This window comes from Saccostrea echinata, unplaced genomic scaffold, assembly GCF_033153115.1.
Source record: "Saccostrea echinata isolate AGI-Se365-2 ecotype Australia unplaced genomic scaffold, CSIRO_AGI_Sech_v1 ptg000054l, whole genome shotgun sequence".
Lineage (NCBI taxonomy): Eukaryota > Metazoa > Mollusca > Bivalvia > Ostreida > Ostreidae > Saccostrea > Saccostrea echinata.
In genome coordinates this window covers 33,382,860-33,400,160 of record NW_026889803.1, presented here as the reverse complement: position 1 = coordinate 33,400,160, position 17,301 = coordinate 33,382,860, and the positions used below count along the sequence as shown (strand labels likewise).

General features: G+C 33.0%; 1 protein-coding gene across 1 annotated transcript in view; it reads left to right on the top strand.

Moving 5' to 3' along the window:
• LOC133204808 (uncharacterized) overlaps positions 1 to 14,187 on the top strand; it is a 68,379-nt gene extending 54,192 nt beyond the window's left edge. The window contains exons 29-40 of the mRNA XM_061340557.1: positions 233 to 344; positions 693 to 867; positions 5,940 to 6,088; positions 6,355 to 6,527; positions 6,730 to 6,840; positions 7,012 to 7,134; positions 8,804 to 8,894; positions 9,302 to 9,433; positions 10,127 to 10,233; positions 10,346 to 10,468; positions 11,494 to 11,621; positions 13,078 to 14,187. Coding sequence (XP_061196541.1) covers positions 233 to 344; positions 693 to 867; positions 5,940 to 6,088; positions 6,355 to 6,527; positions 6,730 to 6,840; positions 7,012 to 7,134; positions 8,804 to 8,894; positions 9,302 to 9,433; positions 10,127 to 10,233; positions 10,346 to 10,468; positions 11,494 to 11,621; positions 13,078 to 13,307 — 1,654 coding nt within the window. The 3' untranslated portion in view covers positions 13,308 to 14,187. The remainder of the gene's footprint in view (positions 1 to 232; positions 345 to 692; positions 868 to 5,939; positions 6,089 to 6,354; positions 6,528 to 6,729; positions 6,841 to 7,011; positions 7,135 to 8,803; positions 8,895 to 9,301; positions 9,434 to 10,126; positions 10,234 to 10,345; positions 10,469 to 11,493; positions 11,622 to 13,077) is intronic.
• Positions 14,188 to 17,301: the final 3,114 nt, after the last annotated feature.

Below are 17,301 nucleotides of genomic sequence, written 5' to 3'. Positions count from 1 at the left end.
AAAGGAGAAGTATCATCACACTGTTTGGAAACATAAAAAAAACCTGCTGTCTATCTGTTAAATTATACTTTGGCTAAGTTTAAATCATTTAATCACTCGATATAAACTATATTTTAGCTGCTTTTTTTCACTTATAGTCCCTTGTTGGAAGTTTAAGTAACCAGATTGCCTGACAAAATTTATTTTCAGTTACATCTTTCTTGGAACCTTTCAAGACATTTCTATTTTTCAGGGGTGAGAGTGGGAGTGCAACCTTTAGCTATTCAAGGACAATATCTAGAGGTGAATTGGAGTACGACGGAATCGAGACGCGGGTAGTAGAAGCAGAATACAGCTGGAGAAAAGTAAGATTATGTTAGTGCAAATGTCGAAAAATGTAGAGGTGTATTTACTTTATTATATAATGCATAGATAACCAAAAACCGTACCCACTTGTCAAAAGGTACCATATAAACTCATTTTTGTTAAGGATTGTAAAGGTACAAGCTTTGATGTGCGGTAATGACGCAAAAATAGCATCCATAACGTTCACCTAATGTAGACCCTATTACGATATATCTAATGATATGTGTTTATATGATATGCTACATTTTATTTCTGTAATTTTATCAGACCATCTAATTTTCTTGAAATATTTCCTGTTCTAAATCAATAAATATATAATGTAGTATGTTCGATGAATTGATTTAAAGGTTCCTGGTACAAATTTTTCCTTGTGTGTTGTACTTGGAAAGAATGATCAACAATCTCGCCTGCGGCCAGGCCAAGAAGAGTTATTAACCAATGGAGTCTTCTACTATCATAGACTGGAACAGAACCGTCAAAATACACAGAAATGTAGACAGTATGACAGATATGCCACTAAAGGTAATATATATATATATATATATATATATATATATATATATATATATATATATATATATATATATATATATATATATATAAAGCACTAAAAATGACCAACGACACGAACAATAATAATTGTCAAATTTTCGGGACAACCTGTCCCTTCCTCAGGACAAAGAAAAAAGTTAAGAAGTCATAAAAACAAAGGAAATAGAGAAGCAAAAACAACTAGCAGAACTACTAAACTACCAAACACTAAATATTTACAAGGTTACATGTTTAATTTGGAGTTTATAAACAGTTGTGAACAAAGAAATCCGGAGCGCTATGAATTGCGTCCGGTCTATCGGGTGTACTCGGTGAAGTGTGATTTACATAATTGAACGAATTAATTATCGCTAATTAATTACGGCCAACAGTAAATCGTACATTGTCTTATTCTCTCAAAATGGCGTAACTCTACATGATAAAAAGAAATTAAAGAAAGATAATATGGAAGGACAATTTTGAAATATGAATTTGGATATATTATAAATTTGGAAATCGGAAAAAAGAAATAAACAAAAATGTGAGCTGTAAATATTTGGGTAGGTTGTTCCAGGATTATTAATACGAATTAACGGTGAAGTTTACGCTATATAGAGAGAATGAACTTGTTTGTTACAATTCGGGATTGGGTCTAGTTCACGTTCATCCTGGTGAAGTCATTAAGTTTGTTAATACCATTAGGGCGGAATGACTTCAGCCTGTGCATCCAGAACTTTTCCTTGCCTTTTCTCTGCGCGTCTGTCCATCTTGGATTATGGTCAATAACCACTACTGTCATGTCCTCCCATTTGTGACCTTCAAGGTTGAAATGTTCCCCAACGGGTTCATTGAGTTTTTTGGTCCTAATGGTAGAACGGTGATTATTGACTCTCCTGCGGAGATCTCCTGTTTCACCAACATACTGTTTGGAGCAAACTTTGCAGCTGATGAGATAAATGCAGTTGTCTGTTTGACAGGACAAATTCCCTAGTATTTTGTAGCTGCGGCCTGTAACGGGGCTGTTAAAACTGTCTGTGTCAGAGCTGTACTTACAGAGAAGACATCTTCTGTCAGAGCAAGTTTTAAAGCCCCCGTTAGGTAATGGATTGTCCAATCTGGTTCTTACTACCATGTCCTTCAGGTTCCTCGGGCGCCTGTATGCAGCCAATGGGGGCTCCTTAAAGACCTCTGCCATTCGTTTATTTGAGTGGAGAATTGGCAGATTCTTTTGAAGGATACCGCTGAGGTTCTTAAGGACGGGATGGTATGTGGTTACCAGAGGGACCCTGCCGCTATTGTCTTTTTCCTTGTAGCGTAATAGGTTTTGCCTGTCATGTCCCGCCATCTCATCAATAGCAGTTTGTACGGTGCGGGCATTGTAGCCTCTCTTGCATAAGTGGGACTTAACCAGATTGGACAATCCATTACCTAACGGGGGCTTTAAAACTTGCTCTGACAGAAGATGTCTTCTCTGTAAGTACAGCTCTGACACAGACAGTTTTAACAGCCCCGTTACAGGCCGCAGCTACAAAATACTAGGGAATTTGTCCTGTCAAACAGACAACTGCATTTATCTCATCAGCTGCAAAGTTTGCTCCAAACAGTATGTTGGTGAAACAGGAGATCTCCGCAGGAGAGTCAATAATCACCGTTCTACCATTAGGACCAAAAAACTCAATGAACCCGTTGGGGAACATTTCAACCTTGAAGGTCACAAATGGGAGGACATGACAGTAGTGGTTATTGACCATAATCCAAGATGGACAGACGCGCAGAGAAAAGGCAAGGAAAAGTTCTGGATGCACAGGCTGAAGTCATTCCGCCCTAATGGTATTAACAAACTTAATGACTTCACCAGGATGAACGTGAACTAGACCCAATCCCGAATTGTAACAAACAAGTTCATTCTCTCTATATAGCGTAAACTTCACCGTTAATTCGTATTAATAATCCTGGAACAACCTACCCAAATATTTACAGCTCACATTTTTGTTTATTTCTTTTTTCCGATTTCCAAATTTATAATATATCCAAATTCATATTTCAAAATTGTCCTTCCATATTATCTTTCTTTAATTTCTTTTTATCATGTAGAGTTACGCCATTTTGAGAGAATAAGACAATGTACGATTTACTGTTGGCCGTAATTAATTAGCGATAATTAATTCGTTCAATTATGTAAATCACACTTCACCGAGTACACCCGATAGACCGGACGCAATTCATAGCGCTCCGGATTTCTTTGTTCACAACTGTTTATAAACTCCAAATTAAACATGTAACCTTGTAAATATTTAGTGTTTGGTAGTTTAGTAGTTCTGCTAGTTGTTTTTGCTTCTCTATTTCCTTTGTTTTTATGACTTCTTAACTTTTTTCTTTGTCCTGAGGAAGGGACAGGTTGTCCCGAAAATTTGACAATTATTATTGTTCGTGTCGTTGGTCATTTTTAGTGCTTTATATAAATTTCCATCCGTGACCTTGTATCTACTTAGTAGATCCGACACTTCGGATATACAGTGTTGTTGGTTTTTAGTGCTTTTTATATATATATATATATATATATATATATATATATATATATATATATATATATATATATATATATATATATATATATATATATATTGGATGAAGTTAAAATATATATTACTCACATTGTAAAGAAGGTGAGATAAAAAAAAGTTATATCTATTGATTATTAGCGGTAAATGTAACAAACATTTTTGATGAAATAATTGCATTTTGGAGCCAAATACGTAAAAGGATCAAAGCTATGCATGAGGAGGGTAATCCTTAACTTTAAAATAAATTTCTAAATTTTACCACAGCAAAGAGTTAGAACTGATCTGCTGATATTGACATTCTATCTGATATTCTGTCATGATTCACTTTTTTTTTTTTTTTTTTTATATTTTTTGGTTTATTTTTTTTTTTTGGGGGGGGGGGAGGGGTAAATTATTATCTATCAATTAAAAAAATATGATTTTTTAAAAAATGTATTTGATTTCTTATTACTAGTAATTAAAATGGTGTAAATTGACATTTGCTTCAATGGGGACAATCTAACTGCTCATGTTTCTCCCATCATCTTCTTCTTCAATGCGTATTTGTGTCCCTCTATAAGCATGTAGCAAATATTTGACACTTTACACACGGTACAATATGCCAACACTAAATCCCGAGTAATGTGGTTTCATTACACAGGGTTCTCCATGAGCTGTTTTACTGTGTCGGTCCCGACACAGTAAAATATTCTCCGACACAATAACAATTCAAATTTTATGCGTGCAACAAAGTAAAAATTTTTGCGACACAGTAAGATCTGTGATAATCAGAAAATCAGAACATAAATTTCCTCTAACTGAAACTTCAGTCAATATCAAACAAATCTACCGTGTTGCAATTTTTAAGGCAGATGAATTATCTCCTAATTAGGGCACTTTGTCTTGCCTCACCTTGAATAATCAATTATCTCTTAGACCCTCGCTGGACTTTACGCATGAAGGAACAAAGACAAATAATTTGTTTTCACACTTTCATGTAACTGTATAATTGCTAGTTGCATTTAAAAATATTATTTCAAAATTTAAAGATATCTTATAAATATACGTCTTTATACTTCAGAACCACGTCTCTAGAATTATGTTGGCACTGTGAGTCAAACATCGTACCGTAATCGTTTCTTTGATGTAAATGTATTGTTGAGGAATTTAAAGGCACCCTCTAAAAGTATTTTACTATTATATAAGTTTCTTTTTTTAAATTCTGTAATTCGATCAACTGACAAAAATCATGGCAAATTTACTGTAGATCGATCGTATGGACCAGAATTTCCTCTGCTCTTCAGAGCATGTGTAAAACATGAAGTTACACATGTATATACACAAAAATATCAAGGTTTAGTATATACGTTCAGCTTGTAGATAGTGATACAAGTATATTATATAAGTTTATTTTTTTTTAAAAAATTGTACTTATTTTTTTAAGTCGTGTGTGTGCTTTTGCGGTTGGGGGGGGGGGGGGTTACAGTTGGTTTGTCTAATACATGTGGTACATTGTATGTACATTATTATATGAATACATTCGAATTGTTTTAAATATCCATTGAATTAATTCATTTTTTATTAATATGCACGACCATACCATTTGTGTAACGAATAAGTGATTTAAAAAAAATGTATGTATATGCTTTTGTAATTATAATGAATAGTGGTTCAGTTGCGAATTTGATCGCGAAAATGTCGCGAATATTAGTGGTTCAAGTAAAGTCTGCAACACAGTAAGATTTCAGATGATGGAGAACCCTGATTACAATTTCGGCGCCAGCGGGATCAAACGCTGTAAAGATTTTTTAGGGTGAGGGGAAGCAGTTAGAATGTTCAAATTGAAGCAAATATCAATTTACATCATTCTAATTAGTAAGAAATCAAATATATGCAAGACTATTTAAAAATGTATAATACGGTAATATATCAAAATAACATGTCAAAATCAGCCCGTTTTACAAAAGAACTTACGACTAAGACCGAAAACTTAAATTGATTGTAAAATTTTGCAAAATAAATGATTTTGTTTAAAATTGCTAGTGTAAAAATATATTACTACATTCCTTTCAAAATTATTAAAACCATTTTCAATATAACGTTAATTAAAAAAGTTAATAAAATTTTGGACCATTGTTTATTTGCCAATACATCGTCGATGTATCTAAATGTCTAGTTGAAGGCCACAGCAAATGTTTTCTTCACTGATATTGTCAGCAGGTACGCTCTGTCGTTTAATCGAATGTTAGACGATGACTGACGCTTTTCATAAAAATTTGTAGGCCATTATTTTAACACTGAATTGTTTTCGGATATTTCATTTGACCGATCATGACAAGTAGCACACGGCGGGTGTGATCGATCGACAGGGGATATTTACTCCCCCATGGCACCTAATTCCACCTCTGATTGTTTAAAGTGGACCGTGTGTGCTATGCTTCAAATTTGTATTGTTTCAATGAATCGAATCGAAATTGTCGATAAAAAGTTTTTCAAAATATTTATTTTCCTTCTTGCAAGAGAGGTCAATGGTGATGCTTTCTCCACATGCCTTTGAGAAACCATATGAGTATCTCTATCGGAATGAAACTCAGGAGGCAGTGTTCGATTACTCTGATTACCTTAACAGTGTACATAGTCAGCAAGCTGATAAAGCATTAAAATTAAAAGTATGCCACCTCTGTTTCTATTTTATTTTATTAACTTTGTGTTGATGATCCTTGTCTTATGTAAAGTGCAATGAACCTATGTTGATTTCATTTCAGAAATTCCATAAAATAGTTTTTAAAGAATACAGAAATTGACAAAAAATACTGAAAATGAACATGTATTATCATACTGGAATGCCTTATTAATTTGCAGAAATCAAGTTAAAATTATGCTGGATGCATTTTGGATTTGCAAATAAGTATAAATTGAGTGTTTTAATTAATAGGATAAAGTCAAAAGCAGCATTCGGGCAACTTATATGGCGGAGGAATTTTGGAAAGAAAACCAGGACCAATCACAGTTTGTGATATGGCGTTACTTGGCAACTAGGGATGGCCATGTTAGGGTTTATCCAGCGGTTGAAATTCCCAAGAACTATGATCCTTTTACAAGGGATTGGTAAATTCCACACACACACACACACACACACACACACACACATATATATATATATATATATATATATATATATATATATATAACTAATGAAGGAAAAGAATTAGAATTTTAAAATTTTATAATAAAATGCACAATTCAAATGAATTGAAATTCAGAGAATCGTCAATATGAATGATGAATAATGGTCTGTGATGTTATTTAGGTGGAGAAAAACTGTGGCTCAGAAGGGCAAAAATGTTGTGATTTCTCCTTATATAGATAATTGGGGAGCTGGTCTTGTTATATCACAATGCAAAGCAATATTTGAAGGAAGGTAACACATTATGGATAAAGTTCATTTAAAGTATTCAAAGAAATTTTGTTTCTTAAAGTATTACTTCCACTACTCAATCTTTAAGATTGCCTTCACGAACGAAAAGCATTTCGTTTAATTGATCTTTATTACTGAATTGACTCGGAATAACCCTGAACATTACCTTTTAAGAGCTAATGGCCTGCACTGTACAGATGATATCGTAGATGTAGTTGAATGCATCGATTACCCATACCAATATTTCAGCAGCAAGTTTTTCCAGAGCTACCCAGAATGTGGGGATACAACATACAGGTTTGTGTGTAGTGCATAAATCAAAGGAAAGATGCTTTGGTGTTTAACGTTGATGGCTTTCCTGGCTTTACATATTTACTCATGTAATGTACCTTAAACATCTTGTTCTAGGATATACCAGTTTTCAGCCATCAACCAAGACAAAATGTATCAAATTTATAGGCCTCATTGTCTAATATGATAAAAAAAATCGATCTAGGAGCCAAGATTTAAATTTGATTCGACCTAATTAAACAGCTACTTCTCATTGTATGATAGTATGCCAAGATAAAATGCTTTAAAGTAAAGCAAGTCTGCTTCTTGTGTAAATCAAAAGGTCAAGGTCAAGGGGAGATGTGCAATATGTTCTTTTATGGTGAAATACACATGCCAAAAATCATAAGCCCTCAAATGGTAATAATCTGATATAGATAATCTTTTTTCCAAAAAAGGAATATGTGGATTATTACAGAGTATGTAATGGATGTACTACCGCATGATAAAGATCACAATTCTTGATTACAAGTTTAAAAAAAAACAACAACAAAAATCCTAACAGACATTGCAAAATATTTATTTGACTATTAAGTTCAAAGTTCAGCCTCCTGTTGATACATCCTATGCCAAGCATTATATACAAACTGTGGGTTAAAAGGTAAAAAGACGCTTAAAGCTAATAATTTGCCTTTGGTGTGATTGGTTAATGTCGTATATGATTTAAGATTGCAATCACTAATAATAATAATACTGGGTGCATCCAAAGCTTACAAGCCCAAGTTTTTAAAGACGAACGTTATGGCCATGACACTCTTGTTTCAGCAGAACAAGGTCAAGGTTTCACCAAAAGCAAATATTTATTTGTAGAGAGTTTTTATAATGAAAGAATTTGCTATTGTTCTTAATTGTTGTGGCTTGAGAGTTACGCCCCCTGTAAACCAAAGCTATGAAGTTGACAAAGAATGTTTCACTTTACAGTTTTTCAAAGTAATCTCTTACTTGGAAAAATTGTTAAGTGAAACATTTTTGTCACCTTCATTTTCTATGTTGATATTCTTACAAAATAATCAATTAAAAGCACGTTGGAATCTCAAAATTTTTCAAATATTCCTGAGTATGCAGTGGCAAAATGATACTCAAAAAAATTCACATATGTTTAATGTGCAAGATAGCATTCGAACTTCTAATTTGAAAAAGCAGTCAACTTGACACAGTTTGGCAACTATTAAAACTGTTTCTACAAACGAAAGGTTTGCCTTTAGCGTAATCTTGATAATAAAAAAAAGAGCAAGAAGAGTAATAAACATACCAGAATATAACATTAAGCTTTGCTTCCGTTCGTTCAAGGCAAGACATAATTAGGCAGCTCAACAAGTTACTCGTAAAGCGAAAATAAGTCTGCTTCTTTTGATGTTTTTTTCTCCTTAAAATTCGTTGACAATCGTAAGAGCTCTCATCTGAAAATTTCAATGGAGAATTAAATGAATAAGAATCTTTTATTTCGGAGATACATTTAATATACTATACTTTGCTAATCTATTCTTTTACTCAGAGAGTTTTTTTTTTCTCAGAAAGTATTTTTATTTTAAAATAGTATTTTCCCCTCAACTTTGAGTTCATCCTCGACACATTGAATCGTTAAAAAATAAAGAAACTGAAAAGCGGTTTTTCTATTTCACTGTTGCAATTTCAGCTGCATGGTGATAGATAAAAGTGGATTCCTTGTTATATATCCCAGCTTTTCAAACGATGAAGAATTCACAAGGAAACATTTAGGAGCTAAAGTAAGTTATATTACTGTAGTATTATGCAAAGCTTATCTAATAAATATGTATGTAAACAGCTAAATACCAACGTAAAAAGCTTATTTTATAAATATGTATGTAAACACTCTAAATACTTAATGATGAATATGAAATGTTTATATTTCGCTGATTAATTTTTACATAGACCAAGTACTTATAGTTCTTTTTTCTATAAAGGAGAAAAATATAATGGAGGATCTCCTTAAGGACAGAATTATTGTGAAAGAAAGCTGTTTGAATATAGAACACCAAAAGGAGTTGTTTTCTTTTCGGGCAAGTATATGCAAATTCACGTATAGTTCAAATGCAATATTATTGTTAGCAATGAATGCAGAAGTTATAACCTGTTACCTTTATATTTAAGTCAGTTTTGTTTATTTGTTCAGGTATCATTGTCGGATACAGATGACCCAGTAAACAAACTGTCATCAAAGGGGTATATGATAGCCCCTGTACTGAACAGCAATGTGTTTATCGTCATTAAGAAGACAAGCATCCTCTCTGGAACTTGTTGTCTGGTCTGTACAAAGACTGAACTTTCACATTTCAGGAAAGATAAAAAAAGACACCGAATATCAGAGTATAAGATGGGAAAAAATATAACAAATTGAAATTATTTCCAATTATGTAAAATGTTGTTCCTCAAGTTTATAAAACTTGTTTAAGGTTAATTGAAATAGCAGTATAGTAAACTTTCAGTAATTTTTCATTTCTTGAACATGGCATTCAAACATCGTATGAACATTCTATGTCCTACAGTATTTTGTTTGTTTGTTTGTTGTTCAACGTCCCTTCGAGAATTTTCCATTCATATTGAGACGCCATCACCTGCCGGTGGAGGGCTGCAAATTTAGACCTCTAGCACTTTAGGCCTTTAAGCAGTGAGGGATCTTTTTCGTGCCAGCACCTACTGTGACACGGGACTTCGGTTTATAGTCTCATCCGAAGGACCGGTCTCCACGTCCCGCAGTGGAATTCGAACCCTCGACGTAAGGATCAACTTCTTACTCCGCGACTCTAGAACAAACGCTCTAACCACTGCGCCACGCGGGCGATCACTATAGTATTGATCTATACTATAATAATATATATAGGTAAAAATGATTTGTGTATGTTCCTATGACTTCTCACAGCTCACATTTGTTTGTCATTTATGTTCATAATATTAATAGGAACTGAAAAGGATCTAAGGATATTGTTTTATTTATTAGAATTCAGAAAAATCGCCTCTAGTACATACCTGTAGTACCAGTGAATCAGACTGTTGTCTGTGTCATAAGGTTGTTCCTTATGATACCTGCGAAGAAAAGACTTCAGGGTAAGCATTACTGTTTCTCAGCGGAAGTTGAAGCTACCAAAAAGTTACAATAATTTGAAAAAGTGTAAGTTTTATTTATTTATTTTTTAAAAATTAAACTTCTTTATAATAGGGATACCTACCATATCTGTAGTGCCAGAGTACCAGATTCAAACGTCAAAGTTGAGAAAGAATTAGATAGGATAAAAGAGCTGGAACCGTGCTTCGATGTTCATTGTAACACCCGAAATGAATCGTACGTATTTAAATGTATTTTAATACCCGTAATGGGTTCCTCAATAGAGGAAGACTTAAACAGACATATTAAAGGAAAAATTAATAAATCTTCAATGCTAGCTTGAACGAAGTAGCTTGACCATCGGTACAAATAATTGAAGCCTGTTCAGATAGGGTCGAGCAACAATAGAGGATGACATATTGATATTGCACACATAGAAGAAAGAACATAGGCGAATAAGCAGAGGAAGTTGCCTTTAATCAAAAAACAAGGAAGTGAAAAATGAAGTCTCAATCATAACAAAATTGTCTTTGATGTTCCAATTGACATAAATGTAAACTTCATGTAAAATTTCCATAATTTTGTACATTTTCATAAGTATTTAATTATTTTTCTATGAAATAGCATGTAAATGGTCTACTATACCCCTTTCTTTACTCCTCACCAAAATATGAACAGCAGTCAAGGAGAAACTTCAGGCGTGCGAACAACAACATATTCCAGAGGTGGTTTTAATCAGATGTGGGTACTTAAAAACTCCAAAGAAATTTTAAAAAATCTAAATCACAAAATATCACCAAAATCAATAACATCACAACTAACGACTTTTCCAACATTTTATACAACCATTCCCCACGATAAATTAAAGTCCAGGCTCTTTGACATAATAGACAACTTCAAATATAAACAGCAAGAACATTTTTAATTACTTGTAATTTAATTAATTACAATGAAAAAAGTACCATGTAATTAAATTAGTACTTTACATAACACTAATTTATGATATGGCTCTTTCACATCCTTATTTTGTATCATAAAACATTCTCAATCCTTCAGTTATACAAGTTAATATTTACAAGCAAATAACTAGCTTTACAATAATAATCTAGTTTGTTTATAATCATAATGTAAATTTAGATCAATAGAGTAATATTAAAGAATAGGAATGTGTCTATGTTGGTGATATCCTTAAAAACAGAATGTTTGGTTGTGATGTATTAACAAAAGTTCATTACTGTTCAAAAACCTATTTTTCAATATAGAAATTGTAAAGAGGTGGCAGGATGCAGCTGGTGTATTGAGGACGAGAACGGCAATAACCTTCAGCCATCCGAAACGTGCTGCAATGTCTTTGAAACTTGCCCATTTGGAAAAGTTCAATCTCAGAAACGTAAGGAACCGTCATAGATTTGTCAGGAATATTTTTTATGATTCTCACTGTTGTTATTCATAAATCTACATAATCATATAATTTGAAGATCAAACTTTCCTATACATCTACTAGTATTACAGTTTACTCCTGCAGATTGAAATGAGTGATTTTTTTAAAAAGGGAAATTAAAACTTTATAAATCAGGCCCGTAGAACAGGGGTGGGACACTTTTTCTAAGAATAGTCTTTTTGGAGTAGTTTTAATATGCAAATTTTTATTTTAATGCTGGTTGCCCCCCCCCCCCCACTTTTTGTTGCTGTAGGGTGAAACAAACAAATTCCAGTATTTGAAAAAACAAAAAATACCGAAAATTTAGAGAAAGGTCCCCCTACCCCAACCCCGCCCTCCACGAAATAGGATTTTAGAGTTTGGACTTTTTAAAAATGTGTAAGTGTAAAAAGTAATTGCCTCACTGGAATTCATTTTTTTTTTGGTGCTCAGAATGATATACGTGTACACTTGGACATACCGCTAGGTTTTCAAAATTTAGAATAATATTATCATGCTGCAGTGAAATTTTTTTTATAAAATAGTTTAAAACATAAAAAAATATACACATGGATTTATTTTTTAAATATAAATGTAATTTCATTGGAGGATTGGAGTTTATAGAAAAAAATGTACAAGGATTCATATTCATCATATTAATTTACTGAGTCTTACACAATGAAAAAAAATGCATTTTACCTAAAATTGTTTGAAGTGAAGCAAGCGTGGGACAGACATTAAAGGGTATATGAAAATATAAATGAATGTGGAGATAACAAACAGTATTCGAGCTCAAATGTCCATCAAACATTACAAAATAGGAGCAGAGCAAATACGAGACCTCCAAAAACACCAGAGGTGGGATCAGGTGCCATGGAGTGAGCATCCCCTGCAGACCGGTCACACCCGCCGTGTGCTCCTTGTCATGATCGGACAAACGGAAAAATCCGTCGACAATTCCAACATTTTATATGATAGGATATTGTAAAAGTAATGTTTTTCTTTCAGTGAATGAATGTTATTTATCAACAAGTTCAAGTAATACCTTCTCTATCACCCCCATCTGAAGCCTATTCTTCAGTCAACACAGCGGCTATAGTTACTGGGTTTTCGTTGTAGCTTTTTCCATAGCTGCATTTTTGTAGTTCTTGTTTTTCAATATTATCAACCTAGAAAAAACGAGGAAACTGCAGCTGATGTATATGATATAAATGTGCCTATGGGTACATAACTGCAATTTCTTGTCAACAGGATATCGCCCAAGAAAATCTGAGTGAAATGTGATATGATTACAAATTGCATCATTTTTCTGAAAATTTCATTGTCCCGATCGAAAGCTTTGTTTTTAGAAATTATGGTTACCTCAGAGGTTGTCCTTTCCTGGTTGTCTTGATATCCTTATCTCTGAAATTTGTTATTTTTTCAGAAACACACTGCTCCGCAGCTTTGAATGCGAAACATTTCGGCTCGACAGATTCAAAAGAAGTAGGGACTGTTACAGGAAGCGTAATAGGAGTGCTGTTATTGATTGTTATACTATCAGTAATAATTGTTATTGTCTATCGAAAACGAAGAAATGACAAGGAAGATCCATATTATCTGGATCCAACCCTCGACCCCTGTCAAAATAATCCTGCGTTTTCTAACGTAGCTTAGTTGATCATAACGAAGACGATGGGTCGTGCGCAACTAACCATTACAAAGACATTCATTCTGTTGAGAAGGAAACTTGTCGGGCACCAGTGAGTGTCAACAGTTTGAACAACGAGGTGTGATTTGTACATGTAAATGTGCACACTGATTTTTTTTCTTATAAATACACATTATGTAAATATCTTTTACTTACCCATAATATGAATACTTAATTTAATATAGAAAATCCCATTAGATGTTATGTTAGATTACTAAATAATTTTGGCATTCATAAAAAAAAGTTCTATAACACCATTTAATTCTCACAATATTGCTTTATCTTGATTGCTGGTTAACTTCGTCTAAAGTGAATGTTATATAGTTACCAGAACTGAATATTTTTTTCAATCAGCTGACGTTTGACGTTTAAAAAATATATATTTTAAGATGTGGATTGAACTCTAGAAGACAAAAATGCCTATAAATTTTATTTATTTATTTTATTTTTTTTTTTTTTATTGTTTATTAATCTATTTTTTTTTTTTCATTAAGACAATGGTCAGAGCAACTTTTCAGTGTTGAAGTCTTTTAAATTGCGGGAGACTTTAATAGGTTGTGGACACTGGAGTTAGGTTTCAGGATAATGTATTTATCGTATTTGTCTGTCTGAATACGATGACGAAGATTAAAACCGAAAAGTTCCTGACAGATTTTAAAACATCATATTCGTATTTCTAGGAACTTTCAAAAAGTGATCAGCTTATTCAAGCATAATGAAGAACATCCAATACACCTCATACATGCATTTATATCCATCATCATGACACTGAGTCCCTATGGTTTTGGCCGTTTGAGGATAATTAAAATATACATCTTCCAGATCATTAACTTTAAAAGGAGGAAATGGGGGGGGGGTGTTTAAATATTTTACTATTTTGAAAGTACATGTACATTAATTTTGTATGTTTATTTGTTTTTCAAAGAGGGGTGTGTAAGTATATCCCAACGTCTTGAAAGAACATTTGCAATTTGATAATCATCCCCCTTCAAAGTTTCACCGTTCATGTACCCACTGTTGTTTATTGTAACGGATTTGTAACAAATAATTATGCAGTTTGGTATTTATCATACAACTTCATATGCTGTTAGATTAACTACAACATAATATATAGTCTTAATAATTATAAGGTGAAGTATACAAATCATTATCCTTGTAAAATAAATGTACGTTATTTAAGTATATATTTTAATGACTGTTTTTAAATAATCAATTACCGAGTTTGTAAATTATATGCATGTTTACTTTGGTCTGTGAATACTCAACATTTTGTTATTTAGCTCAAGTTAGGCTCAGCCAGATTTTGATTGGACTTTCTCTGTCGTCCGCGCTGTATATTTTCAAGCTTTTCTGTAGAATCTCTTTACAGCAATCCACCAAATTTGACCAAAGAAATAAAACAGTAAGAAAGAAAAAATAGAGAAAAACTCAATATTTCATGTAAAGGTACGTAAGCGTCTTCTATGTTATGGAAAATAATTTTAAAAGAATATCTTGGAGAAGTTGTTTTAAACAAATTTGTGGATTATCTTCAGGTAAGAAATGACATAAAAGGATTCCTGTAAACGCATTCCCGGGCTCCATAGATACACATTTGTTTAAATTATGATCTCCGACGCCACAATAAGGACTCAACTTTCACATTGAATATAAGATAGAGACAGTTGTAATCATCATTGGTATTAAAAACAAGAAAGTACTAGGTTAAAACTTATCGTAGGAGGCAATAGAAAAAAATGTTCAAAGTACATTTCCTCGAAAAGAGGAGGAAAAATACGTACAATTTGAGAGCATCGTCATGACATAGGATGTAGGTAAGACAATGTCACAACATAGTCGACATCATGAGAAATCAATAAAAAAGATGGTTCCAATAGAACTTAATCATTTTATTCAGGGATAAACGAGGGGGGGGGGGGCAATTTTTATTATGGTTGGTGGTGACAAGGCCTTATGCTTGGAAGGTCGATAGCTGGAGTCAGACAGGAAACATTAAATTTGGTATTCATAGATACTTTTATTATATATGCTGTGCATTACTGAGAGAAAGGATGTTTGAAGACGGTTTTAAATCCTGGATCATATTAAATGTAAGAGCATTTGTTGGTGATATAATAAATAACAATATTATCTAATCATAGGCGGTATATTATATACCAGTAGTATAGATTTATCTCATTCCAATAATGCTTGCTGTTGAGTCAGAATAGTTGTCAAGTGTATGTGCAACGAAACTCAGGTTAGCAATGTATGCATAGCCCATGTACCTCTTCTAGAATGCATATACGGAATCTATATGCGTTGTATGTGTTAATTTTAAAAACGTTTGTATTTGTTACCAGTGAATTAGTCTATTACAATAAATTCATTTCCATTAAGTTTTGCTCTTTAAGTGCAGTTATTAGTCCCCTACCAGTGAAACCGGAGGGGACTAGAGGTTTTCTCCCCGTATGTCCGTCTCTCTGTCAGTCTGTCCCACTTAGTTTTCCTGAATGCTTGTAGATATTGAGCTGATATTTGGCATGTGATTGTACTTTGATGAGTTACAGATCAGGTTTGATTTTCTTTCCGCTTCGATGATTTTGACGGAGTTACCACCTTCTTAACGAACTACGAACGCAAACTCTAGATTCCTGCCTACATTTAAAACCCATTGAATTCAATTATAAATGGCAAATTGGCCATTAAAACTTATTGGATGCAAAGAAAAGTTCATTAATTATTAATTGATTAATAAATTTCAAAACTATGTCAAGAAGTTAATTGCTCTTATTTACAAGTCTTTTGATAAGGATGGGGGGGGGGGGGGGGGGTTATCCATTGAAATCAGGCTTTTTAACATAACCAGATTTTCAAATACTTTTGAGAATGGCTAAATGACCACTGAATATTTCCGTATGTTTAACTTATGTAAAATTCTACATATATGATTGATAAAGTACATTTTTGATTTGTAATCTCATGTGAATATTGGTATAAGAATTACCACTTTTGCTGTTTTTTGTTTGTAAACATATATGCCCCCCCCCCCTTTCCGGGAAACAACAAAAGCTTTGGTATGAATTTGTGAAATAACAATTTATAATATTTGTAAAAGGGAATTTTTGTTTCACCCGGGGGGGGGGGGATATTTAAAAATAATTTACGTTTTCTGTTGATTTCTATATTGAAAAACACAAGTTTTACCAAAATTATAAATAATAGGAATATTATTATAATTCCTATTATAATTATAAATAGGAAAATTCTCTCGTTGTTCTCCCAAATAAGTTATATTTAATGATATCTACATAAATATGAAAAATCATTCCAATATGTCAGCTTTTGAAAATTGACTTGGAGGTACATGTAGGCGGCAGAACAATACTATCGTTCGCAGTTCTTTTAAGGGGAACCAGAATTTCCAGACTTTTTCCCTAAACTCTTGCAGATATTGAGCTGATTATGGCCTTTTTGATTTTTAAGGGGAACCAGAATACACTTGCCGGTGTAACAACAAAAAGTGACCCCCGTAGAATATCGACTGAGAATCATTTTTCTACATAGAAATTTGACCCCCTGGTCAATATTCTAAGTAGAAAAATGACCCACTTTTTTGTAGAAATTACGGTCTTGGCGTCATTTTTCTCCATGTAGATTGTAGAAAAATGACCCTGTGTCATTTTTTGTACCGAAAACTTCATGGTTTTGGTCTTGTAGGCAAATAAATACGGGTTAAATCACGCATTCTTATGATATGAAGTGTTCATTTCTAAAAGCTTTAAAGTTTAAATGAAAAATTAAAAGGTTATACTATACTTACATGTAACATTAATAATACAAGATGTTTTATCCCCATTAAAGGAAAACCCAACAAGGCTATAATGCTGTTCTATGACTATTAGAGCAAGAATACGCACATTCTTTGATTTTTTTTTTTTTATTACATTTAATAAAATAAGTTTCCACAGTTGTAAATAT